Source organism: Vidua chalybeata, chromosome 2, assembly GCF_026979565.1.
Source record: "Vidua chalybeata isolate OUT-0048 chromosome 2, bVidCha1 merged haplotype, whole genome shotgun sequence".
Lineage (NCBI taxonomy): Eukaryota > Metazoa > Chordata > Aves > Passeriformes > Viduidae > Vidua > Vidua chalybeata.
The window spans coordinates 97,510,539-97,528,678 of NC_071531.1; the positions used below are offsets into that span (position 1 = coordinate 97,510,539).

Sequence of the window (18,140 nt, forward strand, 5' to 3'; positions counted from 1 at the left end):
ACAGCCTCCTGCCTCTGGAACAATAGAACAGAAGCAAAACAGCACAGGGGATGAAATGAGGCAACAAAAACATCTAGGTGGTTTTAGGACAGTGTGCAACAGCTCGCTTTTGATGTGAAGGTTGGACTTGATCATGGATGTCTTTCCTAACCTTAATGATTGATTCTATGAGGCTGCTCAGACAGTTCATTTCTGGGTGCAAGCTTAGCTCCTCAGTACAGAAAAAACAAGTCTTTCTAAGCAAGACTTTTGCAGCTGAATGTGCTCAAGGATTGGTGCACTCTGGCGAGGGCATAATTTCTGGGCATTTACAAAATGTCCTTAAAATGCCATTTGTTAGAAGGGTACAGCTAACTTTGCATAGGGGTGTTGCAGTATTTATATAATATTCTCTGAGAAAATTGTGTATGTACCAGGATGACACTGGTAGCCAACATTACATTCAAACATCTTCTGTAATCTCAGTATGAGTAATATGCTGTAATTGCCCATTACTGCTTAACCCCCAAAATATTATGAGCTGCTCCCATTCTCTGCCTGCCATAATCTCGTTCTGTGTCTGACTCATGGACAGATTCTGCCAGGCACACTCACGTTGATTAGCACCTCAGGACTGCATCATCCAGCATCATGCTGATCACAGTCCAAATGGTTCAGCCTGTGAGAAATTCTGTGTATCTACAGGCACCCCATTTACTTTCAGAGGTTGGAAGACTGCAGGGATGAACTTCCTAATCTATGAGAACACAGGCTGGAACTACAAACAAAACACATCAGAGCCATTATCCCATTTTGCTTGTACTAAGCCATAATCACAGTTCTCAAGAAATAAATCGGGTAAACACAGAAATGACAAGGGAATAAAGCACAATCTGTCTTACTGCATTTATATTTTTTAATAGAGTCTTTCAATTGTTTTAAGAACAAGCATTTTTAGATTTCATGAAAAGGTACAACATGCATCTGGATGGCCTCTGCATGGAAGAAAATATCACTGTGAAAATGTATCTCTTTGCCCTCTAGAAACTGTTACTTCACATGTAATGTACAGTACAAGCAGACAGGGCCAAATTCAAAAGTTGTAACTTCATGGTGGGAAATGCCTTTTGTATGAGCCTAATACTCACATATCATGCTGAGAAAGTGGAAGACTTTAGTACAAGGCCTTTGCCAGAACAAAGAGATTTAGAAAAAGAAGTATCAGGCTAGAATACAGGATCAAAAAAGAGAGAATATTCCCATTTTTCCACTGTCTGTGCTATCAGGTAACTTAAGCTCTTGAAAACTTAGATAGGGTTCTCAAAGGAGCTTCTTTGCATGTGGCCCTGCACACCCTATAAAGTACATGAATTTGTCCAGCTTGCACATGGAACTTTCCAAGTGCATAGACCTTTTGCATAATTAAAAGCATAATTATACCTATCATGACAGTTTCCTTATGGCTACCATGGGCTATTCACATGTGCAACTCCAAGTGCTTCTCTTGGGCTTCGTGGGGCCAAAGAGCATAAAACCAAAAACATTGAATTTCACTCCTCTTACTGCAACAGCCACTCATGTATTCTTTCCTTACTGGCATTCTTCGCTTCACCAGTAGGAGCTAGGTATTTAATAGATTTATTATGTTAAATGCTACTTCATGTGGCATGATGTCATTTTTGATGTTTCTCTGGGAGCATCCCTTTGACAGCTTTCCAGGATGCAAGCCTAGGTGCTGTAGCACTGCTCCCTGTTCCCAAAACACAGCACCCCGTTTGCAGTCCCGCCTCAGCCGGCAGCAGCATCTGTCCCAAGCTGGAGCCCTGGCAAATCCTCCATCCTTCATCGGCCAGGCACAGCCGTTTGCAGCGAGGCAGGGGCTGGCTAGAGCTGTCCTTCACGGCTAATGAAGAAAAGGAGAAAGCAGAACCAGCCCACGAAGTGCTGCTAAGGAAGCCGGCGGCACCACTGCCCGCATTGTCAGACCCGCTGCGCTGCCTCGCACCCTCCCTTTAGCGCGGCCGGGCCGAGCGGGGCCGCCCCTCAGCCCTTACCGAACTCGGCCAGGCCGGCCGGGAAGCTTATGTAAGGGCAGAGGCGGGGCCGGCTCGGCTGCGGGGGCGGGGGCGGCGGCGGCGGCAGAGCCATGTCCTGGTACCGCAACACCGTGTGGTTCGTGAAGGGGCTGCGGGAGTACACGAGGTACGGGCGGCGGCCGCCCGGGAGGCGGCGTGGGGCGGGCGCAGCGCCCGGGCTGGGCCGTTCCTGCCTGTCCTCGGCGAGGCCGTGTTGATTTGGAATTTTTATGGACGGCTGCCCGCCCCCGCCGGGGCAGGCGGATTCCAGCCCCGCTCGGTGAGGGCTGACCGGCCCTGCCCGCCCCGCCCTGGGGCTCCGGCCGCCCCCCGAGGGTCGCGGTGAGGGCTGGGTGGCGTGGGGCGGCCAAACGCCACTGCGAGTTGTCGCTTTCATTGCAAAGCACTGGAGCAGGCTGCCCAGGGAGGTGATGTACCCGCCGTCCCTGGAAGTGTTGAGAAAAACGTCTGGATATGGCACCTGGGGCTGTGGGTAAACGTGGTGGTGGTGTTGGGTTGATGGTTGGACTTGATGATCTTAAAGACTTTTTTCCAACCTTAACGATTCTATGATACATTGCTGATTGCAGTGTCGCTGGTATTCATGGCCTGTCCCATGGGTACAGAGAGTAAATAGGGCAATTACTGGATGCTGAGCTGTGAGAGCAAAGTGCTTTTCAGCCCACACATGTGTTTATTTTGGAAGGGCTCGCTTCTAGTTACTCACAGGTGTCTCTTGATTTGTTCAGAGGTGGTTACGAGTCTGCTTCCAGGCGCTTCAACCCAGCTGATGTGGAGGTGGATGTGGCTGGAAGATCCTTCCTGGTCACTGGTGCAAACAGTGGCATTGGCAAGGACACGGCCAAGGAGATAGCAAGGAGAGGTGAGCAGGCATGCCATGGAGCTCCCAGGAGGCTTACAGAGATGATGGAAGGAAGCAGGTTTGGCCTTCCAGCACTTACACACAAACACAAATCCCTGGGATGTGGCATCATTTCACAGGGGTCTTAGTGTGGGTTAGAGGTTTAAGCACAATCAGTGCAGTGAAAATTGGGATAAAGAGACCAAATTAACAGAGAGGAGCTGCAAATTGTTTTTCAAGTGCATGTTTACAAAAACTATCTGTGCTATAGTGGCATCTAAGGATGTTGGTGACAGATCAATGTCTGTTTAAGGTTAATTCAGTACAAGTAGCATGTGATGAAAGAAAATAATTGTCTTTACAAAAATGAGATGGGAGAGCATAAAAAAACAATGTAGCTGTTCTTGCTCTTAATGATAATACTGTGGAGCTTGTGCCCTTTGGCTGATTACATGTAATTATTTTTTTATGTTGCTGTCTGTATGCAAGGACATGGTATAAACTGGGCCTAGCTGCTGCTGAAGGATAAACCTAATCCCTTACAGACTTGACAAAGTAATTCCTGTTGTGCAAGAGTGGCAGGAGTTTTGGCATGTAGAATGAAGGGGGAGGAGCTTGTGGCTCCTTTCTCCCTTTGTGTGCTTAGGTTTTGTAATTATCTTATGAAGGAAAGTGGCAACTCAGTTAAACGAAACTAATTCAAAACTGTTAGCATCAAAGAGTCTTTGGGTTTAAGATCTCTATCACTGCCAGCATGTGATTGATTTCAGGTTCCCACCACTGCTATTGTACATAATCACTTTATGTAAGTATTGCTTTGTCAGGTGACTGCTTTGCTCACAAATGGGTATCTCTACCAGGGTTTGCAAGCTGGAAGGCTTGCTGGATCTGTATGGGATTTGGTCACCATGTTTAGTAGAACGACCTTGGGCTCAGACTGCATGTCTGATATGTTGTATGGGCATTGCTATTCATCTGAAGTTAAAATGACTTCCTGATCCCATCCTTGAACATCTCACTTTGAAGCTCAGTGTCAGTTGTTGGGGCTCAGGCTTCTAGTTGAATCTCTTCAGGTATGCCATGACAAGTGAATAAGGAATTCTGACTCAGCAGAGGAATAATCAGACTTTGTTTGCTTTACTTTCAAGCACTTGGCTATTTCTAACTAATGATGATCTTGCTGACAATTTCTGTAGTTTGAGTTCAACTTTTCTATGAATTGATGTCTTATGGATGTTCGGATTTGGGCTTTCTTCTATGTCTTGTGAACTGCATTTCCAGCTTGATACAGTCTTCTCCCAGCTACTCTGATTATCAACTACTCTGACTATTCCCATGTGTTAAGTTCAAATAATTTCAATCTTTACCAAAGAAAATACATTTCAATTCCTTTCCTAGTGTATTGGTCACACTTAAATTTTCCCCCTGTCCTGGTGCTTAGTGAAAGAACCTCTCTTGTAGACAAAAGGTTTCATTATCAGACCCCAGACTGGGCTCTGCAGTTTGTGACTGTATCATCCCGAGGCAGACTTGGTGTTTTGCATCTGGGTTCTGGGCACTAAAAGTGTGACCCGACACAATTGTTTCTATTAGGGATTAATTCCTTGAGCTTTCTAGAGGTGGACTGCTAGCAATCCCTAAAACACCTTGAAAAACAGGCAATATAGGTATTCCTAGGACTGAAATTAACACATAACTTGTAACAATCAGAGAATGTGAAGCAAAAAAAAATGTTGCCTAGTTGTACTTTAGTCTTGTGTTTGAAGGTTTTCTTTAATATGATTAAGTGATGGATTGTGTTGGGGGTTTTTTGGGGTTTTTTTTAAGTATCCAGGTCTCTGAGAAGAGCCTTGCCTTGTATCTTCCTTCCATTGAAAAATTGGTTGGAAGAGACCTCTAGGGGTCACCTTGTCCAGCATCTCACTTGAAGCAGGACTGTTGGCAACAGTAGATCAAACCAGTCATTGCTGTGTCTCGCTGCTTGATACCTACAAGGGTGCAAATTATGCATCCTCTTGAGAAAGCCTGGCCTATTGAGAAGAAAACTACGGATTATTTTTCTCATGAAAAATAATTCAGATGACCTGAGCCTCCCAAGCTGCAATTGAGGCCATAGTTCTTGTCATCTCTCCCATTGCTGAGAATTCCAATATCTGGCACATCTTATTTCCTTTTCACAGAGCAATTCTAGTCACTTGTGTTGTTCAAGCCCATTTCTGAACTTCCTAAGGCATATATCAAAAAACCCATCTATGATACAGATGCCATAGCTCCAATTTCCCATTTAGCTCTGGTATTTCACTCACTAAACATGATGTACAAACTTGACAGAAATGGTTTGAGCACAGTACTTAGAGTGCAGTAGCCTTTTCCTTGCATGATGACCCTGCCTGCCTTCACAGGAACCAGAGCCAAGCAGAAATATTCCAGCTTTTTTCTTATATCCAGTATCTCACCTAATTAAAATGCTGATGTCTCCCCCAAATGCAATTAGTAATTAATTATCAAATGCTTTTCTTGTTGCAATCCACCAGGTGGCACAGTTCATCTGGTTTGCCGAAATAAGGAAAGGGCTGAAGTTGCCAAAGAGGAAATAGTGACAGAAACGGGCAATCAGGTGAGTTGTTTTTTAGTCTTTTGTTTACTTTTAGAAAGGTTGTTAATACTAAAGAACCCAGAGGGCCTTGAGATACTCTTGCAACATCTTGCTGTTGTGTTTTTAATAGTATTTTCATACAGACATGGAAACATTTAGCAGTTTATAATTCAAATTATTTGGAGTGATTAACTTTAAACCATTTGAATTACCTAACTTTTTTGGGTGATGTGTTCTGTGATTAGCAACATCAGCAGCAGCAGCATTCTGTTTTATTTAATGTTTGTTGATTTGCTTTTGCATGTCCTACTTACTATTCCTAACTATGTGTCTGAGGCTTTTAAAAGTTAATGCATTGCAACACTCTTGCAACAACATTTATGAGTCTACAGCATTGGAGCTGAAGGTTTTATGTGTCTGAATAACATACTCTTGATTTGCTAAGGTTGGCTGCTCTGTGAAGTCCTGTGTGTGGTACTAATTCTGTGCTCTTTTAATTTCCTTTTCTTATAATACCTCTTCCTTCCCTCTGTTACACATTCTTTTTGTTTCTGTATGTATCACTCTACAGTACACCCCTGTATCTGTCACTGTTGCTTTCAGTAATTGTTCAGGAGGCTGTGCTTATGGAGGAGTTCACTAGTCATTATCTTTCTAACTTGGTGCCCTGGTTTTGGCTGAGATTGAGTTAATTTCCCTTCTAGCAGTTCCACTGGTGCTATGCTTTGGATTTGTGACCAAACCAGTGTTGACAACCCACGTTTTAGTTATTGCTGAATGGTGCTCACACAGCATCAAAGCCTATTCTTATTCTCACACTGCCCCACCAAGTGAGCAGGGGGGTGCACAAGAAGATGGGAGGGGACACACTGGGCCAGCTGACTCCAGCTGACCAAAGGGACACCTCAGACCACATGACATCTTGCTCAGCAGTAAAAGCTGGAAGGAAGAAGGAGCATAAGGGGGCATTTACAGATATGGTATTTGGCTTTCCAAATCACTGTTGCATGGGATGAAGTCCTGCTTTCCTGGGGATTGCTAGATGCCTGCCTGACAATGAGAAATAGTGAATTAATTCCTTGTTTTATTTTATTTGCACACACAGTTCTGTTTCACTTATTTATGTCTTTATCTCAGCCCACAGATTGTGCCTGTTTTGTCCTTGTGATTGTCTCCCCATTCCCACTGGGAGTGGAGTGAGTAAATAGGGTTGTATGGGGCTGAACTACCTACCAGGATTAACCCACAGCACATGGATGGAGACCTGTCTTCATTTTAAATAATGACTTGGCTCTTGTACTCTGTGTTTTGATTCCAGTAATAGATTTTAATGTGGATCAAAAATTCTGAAGACTTTTTAATGGTTAGAGATGTCATATTGACTAAATTTCTGCTCTTTGATTTCAGCTCCCTAGTGTGACAACCAGCATTACTCTTCAGTTCTTTAATGGAGGTGAATTAGATCAGTCCTTATGTAGAAATAAATGCTTTCCAGCTGTCTATAGCTGTGTAATCCCATGGCTATAGTAAGGCTGGTGATTATCTGTGTTACTTCCTTCTCTAACTGCAGTCAGGCTGTCTGGGAAGAGAGGTGAGTTTGGCCTCTGAAAGTTTCTTCATGTTCTGTTTTCTGTCAAGTGGTGAAAAAAACTTGAGGCAAATAATATTTGTCCTCTAAAGGCAGGATAATTACTGCATTCCCACTTTTTGGTAGGCTGCAGACCCGTCATTTCTGTAGTCACAGGGGAGTGCCGGGGGCACTGCAGAACTTGTTTGTGACCCTGGGGACAGGGCAGTTGTGCAGGGAGCAGCTCTCAGTGAAGTGTTAGCTGAGCTGTGCAAGAGGCCCTGTGGGACACGTGACTGCACTGGGAAGAGCATTTTAATAAGGAGTCCACAAGAATATCCTTCTTTATAAGTGCTCATTCAGAAGCAATACAGAGAGATAATAAAATGCTTTATCTGCAACTTGACAGGCTGTATCCAGACTGAACTTGCTCTTCCTGATAATTTGGATGGAGATCCTGTTATAGTATACACCAAAGATTTTTTCCATCTTCCAGAGTACATGCTGGAGTGCAGTGCTGAAATGGAGTTATTTGGCAGTCACCTGCCCCTAGGTCTGGGAACTGGAAAGTTCTCCTAATCTGTTAAAATAGATCAAGTCACAGAGATTAGGTTTACTTTGAAAATGGCTTTGATACCATTGAGGACTTTTATAGGGAACAGGCCTGAATATCCCTTTCCTGAGTCAGTGTGACAGTGTTCAGCAGATAAGTGTTGATTTAGATCTCTTTCAATCTCTGAAATCCCTTGCAATACTGAACATCTGCCCAAAAATCTTTACCTCTTCTGTACCAGTAGATAATGGTATTAGTTTTAAAAGTAGAAAGTTTTAAAGAGGTATCCAGCTTAAACCAGTCCAGCAGTGTCAAGTTTTTAGTCAGAAATGATTCACAAAATGGATATGGTTGGAAGGGACCACAGTGGGTCATCTGGTCCAATCTCCTTGATCAAGCAGGGTCGTCCTAGAGCACATTATTACAATAAGAAAATTCTGACTCACACTCAGCTAAGGAGCTGAAATCAATTGGCTAGAGAGAAAGTAATGTGTTTTTTATCTTCAGGGAAGCAGAATTACAGGCATGGAATAATGCCATATCATTTCTTCGGTTTCTTCACTTTTTTCATTTGCTTGTATAATGAGTATTTAAAGAAACAGCTTGAAAAGAGAGGAGGCCTTTTAATGATTATTTGTTATTTTGCAAGAGGACACATCCTCTGCATAATTATTTTAAAACTGCCTTTTCCTGGCATATGTCATAAGACTATCTGTGTTGTGTCTTTGAGACTTAAGTGCTGTCTAGGAGAAGAGTAGGAGTTGACATGCCTTTGTATGCTGGTAAATGCCAATGTGCTTGTACTATGTAGAACACAAATCTGCAGAAAGCAAAATAATTGTCTGTAGCAAACAGCAAAAGGTTTTTGATGCTTTGGAGGGAGGAATTATTTCTAGCTTTAGTGGTTTAGAAAATGATAACTTTGCTCTATGTCAAGCTTTTTTTTTTTTTTTCCTATTGCATCCACATTGCTGGCCATAGTGTTCAAAACATTGCAAGAGTTTTGTGACATGGAGTGACTGACAAGGGTTTAGCAGTTAATGCAGCAGTTAGCATGCAAGGGGATGCAGAAGGCACCCAGCACTCTGAGACAGCTGGGGTGGGTGCAGTGATGCTCCTGAAAGCATGCTTTGCAATCCTGGCTGGAGCAACTGTGCCTGGCACATGGGACACTAGCCCAGACAGAGCTCCAGAGGGATAATGTGGCAGATGTTGGATTGCAAGGAATGACCGGGACTTTTCCCTGAGCCTGAGGCAGCACATGATGGTGGCTTCATCTGTTGGATTCTGCTGTCCTCAGGGTGTTGAGCTACCAGGTTATGTGACAGCAGGAGATGAGCAGGCTGTAGAATCACAGGGAATAGAAACAGGTCTCTACAGAGAGTAGAAGAGCACATTGCATGGAAGGAGGGACAGCTAGAAGCTGCATTTGAATAGATGGTGGATAGAGACTTATAAGATGGGGAGGAATTGAATCCTGTGAATGCTGGCAACAGAAGGCAGCTCTTTCTCTGCCTGCAGATGTGCATTTATAGGATAGGTATAGTGCCATGGTAACAGATGAGGAAGAGCAAGCTCTGTCAGGGGAGGTGTTGGAGACAGATGATCCTGAACAGTTGTTGACAGTGGGAGGAAGTCGTGGGTGATGATGGCTGAAGGCTCCTTCCTGTGGGGGATAGAGGCACCCGTCTGCAGTCTTGGCTTGATGACTTGAGAGGTTTGTCACTTGCTGGGAACTCAGATGTAAGGTATTGCAGACAGTCTGCTGAGGCTGGTCTGGACCTTGGCCTAGTACCTCTTGTTGCCCAGCTGCATGGGCACCCATGACATTATGAGGGATAACCTGGAGTTCATCAGGAATATTTACAGAGAGTCAATGGTCTCCTAAATCCACACAGTGAAAGGGAAGGGGCTTGGGTAGGAGCATATATGCCCTACAGGTCAACACGTGAATGTTCAGCTGGTGTCACTTTGGCCTTAGCCTTTATGGCCTCTTGGACCTTTTCTGTTAAATGAGCTTTGCTGAGCAGCAATGATGTGTTGGAGCAAACCCAGAAGAGTAGTAGTAGAGTATGTGTCTAGGGTACAGCAGCATGTCTGGGAGACCACTTCAGATGCCTGTTCATGAGTACACATAGTATAGGAAACACAGGAATCCATGCATGACTGCAGAGCTGTGATCTCACTGGGATTAGGCAGAAATAATTGGCATGACTAGAGTGCTGGAGTGGATGTATACCCTTGCTCGTCGTACTGATTTTGGCTGGAGTAGGGTTAATTTTCTTCACAGTGGCTTGTATGGGGCTGTGTTCTGGATTTGTGCTGAGCACAGGGTTGATAATACAGAGATGCTTTTGCAGTTGCTGAACAGGGCTTACATTGAGCCTAGGCCTTTTCTACTTTTTGTACTGACACACTGGAGAAGAAGTTGGGGTTGCATGGAAGGTTGCGAGGAGACACAGCCAGAGATTGACTCACTGACCAAAGGGATATTTCAGACCATGTGACATCATGCTCAGTATATGAAGCTGGGGGAAAGAAAAAGGAATGAGGAGATGTTTGGGCTGGTGGCTTCCCAAGTAACTATTATGTGTGATAGAGCCTTGCTCCCTGGAGATGGCTGAACACCTGCCTGCCCATGGGAGGCAATCAGTTAATTCCTTGTAAAAAGCCTAAAGTGCCTGGTATTCCCAGGCAGTTTCCCATCCAAGTACTAACCAGGCCCAACCCTGATTAGTTTCTGAGATCAGACAAGATTGGGTGTTCTTCAGGGTGGTATGCTCATAGGCCTCGGGTTTTTTGCTTATGTGTGTGGCTTTTGCTTTCCCTATTAATCTATCTTTATCGTAAGCTATGAGTTCTCTGCCTGTGGACAAGAGGGGAGCAGTGCTCTCCTTAACTTTGATAGGGCATTTTACATGGTTTGTCTTATCCTTGCAGCCAGTTTGGAGGGATGTGGTTTGAACTGGTGGATGAAAAGGTGGGTGTAAAACTGTCCAGAACATGTGGCTTCGAAAGTAACAATCAACAGTACAGAGCTGGTCTGTTAATGATTTTTAGTGGCATCCCCCATGAATCAATACAAGGGCAAAACCTGATGACATCTTTTTAAGAGCGCAGGTGACAGAATGAAGTGCAGTCTTTGCCTAGCTGGCTGGAAAGCAGATGGCAGAAAGGGACCTGGGAGTGACAAGCTGTCCCTCTGTGAGCAGTGTCCTGGGGCAAGGGGGGCCAAATGTACCCCAGGCCGTATGAACATGAATCTAGCCAGCAGGCTGAGGGAAGTGCATCTTCCCCTCAATAAAGCCTTTGTGAAACCACAGCAGGAGTCCTGTGCCTGGCTTTGGACTCCCCAGGATGAGGAAGTCATCAATGTCCTGGAGTGAGTCCAGCAGAGAGTGACTAGGGAGATGAGACATGTGATGATGCATGAAGTGACTCTAAGAAGGCTCATTTTGCTCAGTGTTGAGAAGGCTCAGATGGGTCTTGCTGTATTCTACAGCCATGTGATGGGAGTATGTAGGGAAGGCACTACCATGCTTCTTCTCTTGGAGGTGGGAAGACAAGAGGCAGCTGACACAGATTGGAACAGGGACAAAATTCTGAGTAGACAGTAGGAAAAATGTTTTCACCATGAGTGTGATCAAAGGCTGGAGGCTCAGAGCAGGGGGCTCAGACAGACTGGTGAATTCCCAAGTTTGCCAAGCAGCCTCCAGAGGTCTCTTCCAACCTAGATTATTCTCTAATGCTGTGACCTTGAACATTTCCTTGGAAAGTTCAGCCAAAGAGAAAGCTGCTAAATTGTTTAAACTGAAATTTTGCACACTTGCAATATTTTTCTAGTTCTCTGCTAGAAACCTGTCTGTCCCATATATTTATCTAAGTCAGACTCTCTCTTAATAACTTTGACATTAAAAATCTGTGTCTCAGAAGCAGCTGAATAATGACTAAATATGTTTTAAGGACTAGACTTAAATTTTGCAGTTGTGCATGTTAAACATGCATTAGTTGTCTTTTGGAGACACTATTTTTTTCATACTACTAAAATAACTTTTCATCTAGACAGGCCTAAACAGGATTTCTCTTCACTTTCTCTGTTGATTGTGACTTAGTTTCTTTCCCTTTAGAACATCTTCTTGCATATTGTGGATATATCTAATCCCAAGGAAATCTGGAAATTTGCTGAAAAATTCCAAAATGAACATAAATTAAATGTGTTGGTAAGTTCATGTACTTTAATCATGTGTGTCTGTCTTGGGAATGTATAGCCTATGAATTTGTCTGACAGGTCATGTAGACTTGACAGTTTGGCCCACAATTATCTCCTTAATTTTCTCTAAATGTTTTTTTCAGGAGTCTCCATGGTTTGCTTGCTCTTGTCCCTTCTCAGTTAACACAGATGTGCCACAAAAAAAAGAGAAAAGCAGTAATTTTGTAGCTGCATCTTTGGAGACACCATACATTTTCTCTTTGACTTTCATTGCTAATAACATTGTCCCTCTTAATGCTACTCCTTCTGAAAGGTTAAACTTTTGCAAAAAGTCCAAAGACTAAAACAGAGCCAGGGAGAGGTGAAACAGTTAATCATCATGATTGGCAAGGGGCTCAGTGCAGTTCCCCCTTTATTTAGCAGTGAAAATTTGTTCAGGGGGCTGTACCACAGCTGAGGCACCTGGAGCAGCTCCTTTGGTGCTTACTAGATGAGGATCATGTGATAAAAATGAGGAAGTAACTTTTGAGGAGAGGCAGTGGACACACAGGGAGGTGTGTAGGGGCAGATCTTTTTTGAGGTGGGAAAGAAAAGTCTGAGCTCCTTCTGGAAGGTAAGGCAGAGAAAGAAATGTGTCAGAGACTGTGCTAGCTAAAGCTTGCAATCATGTTTTATTGAACAAATAAAAGCTATAGGGTGTAGTTTTGTTTTGCAGTGTCAGAAAACAGCAAATTAACGTGGAGTGCTCATATGTGTGGATTTCCTTGTAGATATTTGTGTTGATTGTTTTTGTTTAAAGGAGTTGTTTTGCAGATCAACAATGCGGGATGTATGGTGAATAACAGAGAGTTAACTGAAGATGGACTTGAAAAAAACTTTGCAACAAACACTTTGGGTGAGTATTGAAGGTTTTCTTCTGGAACATACTTTTTTTGCTTACAGAAGTGTTTTTTTATAGCTGGGTTCGTGAGGTATGTATTCCTGCTCGAAGAGGGATCATAGCATTGCTATGCCAGGGAAGGAGCCAGGAAGGAAAAGAAGAAATACTACAGCTTGTTTGGAGTGTCATTTTTTAATTTCACCATTTTTCAGTTGTTCTGATATCAGCATCTTTATTTATCACAGCAGAAGAGGAAAATGGCAGGTTGATTCTGAAATTTGCAAGGAAACCTTGTTCTAAGCATTGCTGCTAATGATGCTTTTTGTAATAATTGTGTTTCTGGGGTTTGGATGGAGCTTAGAACACATTCAGATGTTTAAAGAGACATTCAGATGTTTGAGTGGGCTTGCACAGCCCTGTTCTGTGTGACAGAGGTGCTGAGTAGGAAGCCTGTGCCGTATGCGGTGCCCTGGATGCTCTGGAGCAGGTGCAATCTCTAGTCAAGGGATTGAGCAGTAATGGGCAAGTCTTGGGCGCTCCACGTGAAAGGGGCATTGTGTGTGAACTGTGTGGCTGTGGTGTACCAGGGACAAGCAATGGGAAGCAAGTCAAGAGAGAAAGTGGAGATGTGGAAGGGCAGGGAAAATGGCAAGCCAAGTGGAAGGTTTCCCCACAGAAGCTGTGGAAAAGAGGTGAGCAAACAGCCAGGCAGCAGAGAGAAGAGCTGTCTGACACTGCTGATATCTGTAAGGCTGAAAGCTGCACCTCTTGCTAAGATACACATGGTGCTTGCATCAACCCAGCAGTCCTGACACTCTTCTCCCTCTGCCTCTGTGCAGGGTAGGTGGATTCCTCTAGAGACTGTCTTTAATATATTCAAAAGTGACACATTAAGGAAGAACTGTGGTGCTTTGTTTCTGTGTTTTCCTCCTGTTCATGTGGAATGAGGATGGGGAAAAAACCTAGTCTATAAAGTTATGGCATTTATAGGACTAGTATAACCTGGAAACCATTGTTGGATTTTATTACTAGCCTTTTTCCTGTGTTGGTTCCTTAAATCCTATTTATGTTTGAAAACTAACATTTTAGTATAAATGTCTGTGCTTCACTGTTATTGTGCGTACGGCTAATTTTTTTCTGCAAGTCTGAGTACATTAAACTGACAATTAAATCAAGTATGAAGGCAGAGATTCATTTGCTTCAGACTAATCTTCTGTTAACATTCTTCTGTTTCTTATGGTCAAAAAATTCAAGAAGAGTTTTATATTGCTATCAAATTTCCCTTGGCTGCATAAGTACCAGAACTTCTATCTTGAGGGATCTATTCACCTTAAATTAGCTTTTATCCTCTTGTGGTCTTTCAGACAAAAACCCAGCAAAGTGGAAAGGTACAGTTCTTCCAGAGAGAAGCAGAATGAAACAAACACAACAGTCTGAATACAAAAGCATGTTTTGGTTTGGTTTTAGACACTGACGATATTAAGTGCTGGGGAACCGTTCTAGTGCATCACTTGAATTATATTGTATCGCACAAGCAGAAGCAGCAAATTCTGCTTTTCCAGCTGTAAATCAGCCTTACTAGTGGTATACAGCTGCACAGAGGAAGCTGAATTATAGTTGTAGCAAACTAGGAAAATGCCTGTATTATCTTTTGTGGATGTTACTTATAGATCTCCATTATTCATTCATGTATCACTTGCTGCATGATTGTACAAGAAGTTTAAGGAGGTAAATCATCCTCTGTTCAACTTTTTCAGAGTTCAGACAAGGACTGAGTTGTTTGCTTAGACTGCTTCTCTCTAGACAAAAATAAGGATTAAATTTTGAATCTTTTAGAGCAGAGTAGGACTTGGTTGAGGTGTAAGAAGTTCCTTCCAGTGCAACAGGAAGCTCCTGTGCTTGCAGGCCAGACACACGTGAAGGACCAAGGCTACAAACTGCAGGTTTTTTCTTCAAAGTTAGGGGGATGGGGTAATGAATCATAACATCTGAAGCCACAGTAGGAGAAAACTGTGTGGAGAAAGACCTGTCAGTGTAGATGCTCTGTTATTTCCCTAAGTACTAGGTGCCTTTGGCTGGGTTTTTCTTGGGAGAAGTTAATTTGTTTCAGTAACTATCTGTGGTTATAGGTTCCCAGAGAAAAACCTGTCTAAATTAGATATAGCTGGTATATAAGTTGGCTGTAAATTTGAATGTGGTCTGAAAGAACAAACTAAATTCCGCTCTCTGCCCCAGTAATGCTAAAGCCTGAATGGTGACATGGGGTCAAGGCCTTTGTTTGGAAAATGTGCAGTTGTCCCTCACTTGACTAACAAGATAGAATAATATCAGTATCTTTTGCAGATCTTTACATGTAGGGTGTTCCTTCCATGTTTCTTTCACTTTTTTTTTCCTACCTTGTATCTCTGGTCTAGTAAAGGAGTGTGTAGGTTGTAACTATCTAAAAATGCAAGACTGAAATATAACATGCTTTAAATGCACATATCACAGTTTTTGAATTCTGTATCTGATATCTGATTAACATTTCTGTGAGCTGTAAAGTTGCTCATTTAGGTGTCTGAAATGCTGTGGAGCTTTTAAATCTGATCTAGGAATGTTTTCCTCTTGACTGATCTGTTAGTCCATTTTTGAGCATAACGGATGTCAGTGTTCAGTTCTAATTGATGATCTGATTTGTGAAACATACTTTATATCCTGATCTTTTTTTGGACTACATGGGACAAAAATGACTGCATAAGTCCTTTTGTATGAATATGTACAAATATAACAGCAGTTAGAACAGAAAATAAAATTCCTTTAATGTAAAACACAGCCGACTGGCTAATTGAGGATGGGAACTGAAACAAGAGGTGCATAGTTCTCTCTGGTGCTGTCAGGATATGCAGATGGATGAAGTTCATGAAAATGTAAAATGCAGGTTGTGTATGGTTTGTTTAATATTCAAGTTCAAACAGTAAAGTGCTTTGAGCAGGTGGTGGCATCTGCATCTGTGCTGGTGCCTGTAGTACCCTTACAATGAGTCTGAGGCACAAATGCTGCATGGCTTTTTTTTTTTTTTTTTTTTTTTTTTTTTTTTTTCCTGCTAGAGGCTCAAGAATTGTTGTCTGATTGTTGAAGCTCAGTGAATGTAGAGAGGAGAATGGAACACTTAGACTGTAATGTGGGAGCACTGGCCAGGCACAAGTCTGAAATAGCATTTGCTGATTGAAACGCACTTTCAAATAAACCAAATTGAGTGACTTGCTTGGAGTAACGTGGGCAGATTTCCTGCAGACTTGCCAATCCCAATGGGCAGATTTTTTTCTCTGTCCTCTAGTTTGTGATGTTGTCCTTATATTTCTTCCTGTGGGCTGACCGTGTACTCAGGGTTGTACCGAGGTGCTGGGCAGCAACAAGCAATCATTTCTTCTGATGAGTCTTGTAGACTTCTTAGTCAAAACTTTTTAAAAATTAATTTTATTTTACTTGTTTTAGTATAACTCCCAGCAAAGACTATTAAAGCTGGTGGTATTCAGTCATTTTGAAGAAAAACTTCAGCATTTATAAGCAAGTGGAGGCAAAAGCAGCATGTTCTTATTGAAGCAGTAGACATTTAGCTGAAACAATCCTTTTTCCTCTATTTTATCGCCTGCCTCACTTTGCTGTTACTCAACATATCTTCCTGCTTGACATGGAAAAATGGCATGTATGTTACTCTTTTATTGCTACTTACCAGGCAAGGGGATGCTAAAACACACTGAGAGATAAATGATGCTCCCAGTAAGCATCTTTTCCTCAATCTAATGCGCTCTCATGTTTTAATAATATATAGACATATACTTCCAAACTGTACAAGAAGGGTTAGAGCCTGAGGAAATAAGATGTTTGTCTGTCACAGTGACACGATTGCCCGTCTATGGCAAACTGCCTGACCTGGGTGCATGTTTGTCAGTCTCTTCCTTACCCATGAACTGGTGTTAACAGAATCCAGTGCAGCCTGGTCTTCTGAATCACTTGGAAGTCAAACAACTTGAATATCGGCTGTCAGTCTGCTGTAAGTTCAATGCCTGATCTTTGGCAAGACAATCTCATCTGTGAAAAGGAGACTGTGGTTCCTGTATTCTTTCTAAAGAGCTTTGAGACTTGGGGATCAGAGGTGGTTTGTGAAAGGATAAAGTTGAATATAATTGTACATGCAGTAACTGTACTGAAGCCTGGTTCCCAGGAGACATAGGAGCCCTTATTGAGATGAGCTTTGTCATTTGAGGGAAATGTAAACCTTTGTGTTTCATGTTCATTAGCTCTTCCCATACACTCTCAGTTATTGCTAGTGCAGTGGAATTGGCCCTTGGAGACAGCACACTGTAATCTTCATTCGTGATGTCTTACTCAGGAAAAGAGACTCAGGGATGTCTCTTACTGGGAACTGCATAAACTGAGGGAAAAGATAATCAGGCCAATGAAGAATGGAACTTTGTTTGTTGGGTGGTTTTCGTTTGTTTGTTTGTGTGGTTTGTTTTTACTTGCACTCAAGAAAAGCAAGCCAGTTTAACTGATTTCTACCAGATGAATGAGCCATTGAAATCTGTACAATAAAAGTTTTTTGGTGGTGTTGGATGTTTTTGTTTGTTTGTTTAGGTTTTTTTTGTTCCCACTTTTTTTCACAGTTAGAATCACACTGTTCCTAATAATACTGCAGAGCTCAGGCAGATGAAACACTTCACTTAGTATGGTGCTGGCTGCCTGCCCTTATCCGAACGTTAGCAGGGCAAAAACCTCACCAGCAATGTGCCACTAATTGCCAGATAGAACATCAAGCAAAAAACATTCTGGAATCCACCAAGACACTTGGGTCCACAGTAATTGTATTGTCAATTAATTTGATGTTATAAGCAGGTAGTGGGTTTACAATGTTATTTCTGCTGAAACCATAATTTTCTTCAAAGTTGATTTATAAAGTACAGATTTTAGAATCACATTAAATCTTAAAGTAAATCAGAGTATATGTTTGTGTATACTTTTATTTTATGTCATGTCCTATTAATTTTCAGTCTGAACTATGTGAATCCTAAGGAGTCTTCCAAGTTCTGGCAGACTGATCTAAACCACCAGCAGTTTGGAAATCTGCATGCACAGTGTTTGTTTATATTTTCTGTTAGGGCTATCCTGTGTTTTGTTTACTTTCATGTTTCAGTACAGCAAGACTTGCAGTTTTCTGTGAGAAAGACCAGTGTCTAATACACTGGAGACTGCTGTCCTGTGCACTAGGATAGCTTTCATCTTGTTTGTGTCATGAGACCCACAGTGGAAGAACTGTTGCAAGAACATGCAGAGCTACCTTTCCACAAGACCTAATAATAGTGTCTTCCATAAAGTCCCCATAGCTTCTGCATCATGTCATGGGAAAAGTAGCATAACTTTAGGAGTTTATGAGGCAGT

At 42.5% G+C, this 18,140-nt stretch overlaps 1 protein-coding gene and 1 pseudogene across 3 annotated transcripts in view; one reads left to right on the forward strand and one right to left on the reverse strand.

Moving 5' to 3' along the window:
• Positions 1 to 2,094: 2,094 nt before the first annotated feature.
• DHRS12 (dehydrogenase/reductase 12) overlaps positions 2,095 to 18,140 on the forward strand; it is a 28,906-nt gene continuing 12,860 nt past the window's right edge. For 2 of the 3 annotated variants that reach the window (XM_053936108.1, XM_053936109.1), the window contains exons 1-5: positions 2,095 to 2,181; positions 2,804 to 2,937; positions 5,451 to 5,533; positions 11,760 to 11,852; positions 12,656 to 12,737. In XM_053936108.1, the coding sequence (XP_053792083.1) occupies positions 2,126 to 2,181; positions 2,804 to 2,937; positions 5,451 to 5,533; positions 11,760 to 11,852; positions 12,656 to 12,737 (448 nt within the window). In that variant the 5' untranslated portion in view covers positions 2,095 to 2,125. Of the gene's footprint in view, positions 2,182 to 2,803; positions 2,938 to 5,450; positions 5,534 to 11,759; positions 11,853 to 12,641; positions 12,738 to 18,140 lie in introns of those variants that run through there. The other variant, XM_053936110.1, reaches the window with a different exon arrangement.
• On the reverse strand, positions 10,302 to 10,421 carry LOC128784839 (5S ribosomal RNA; annotated as a pseudogene).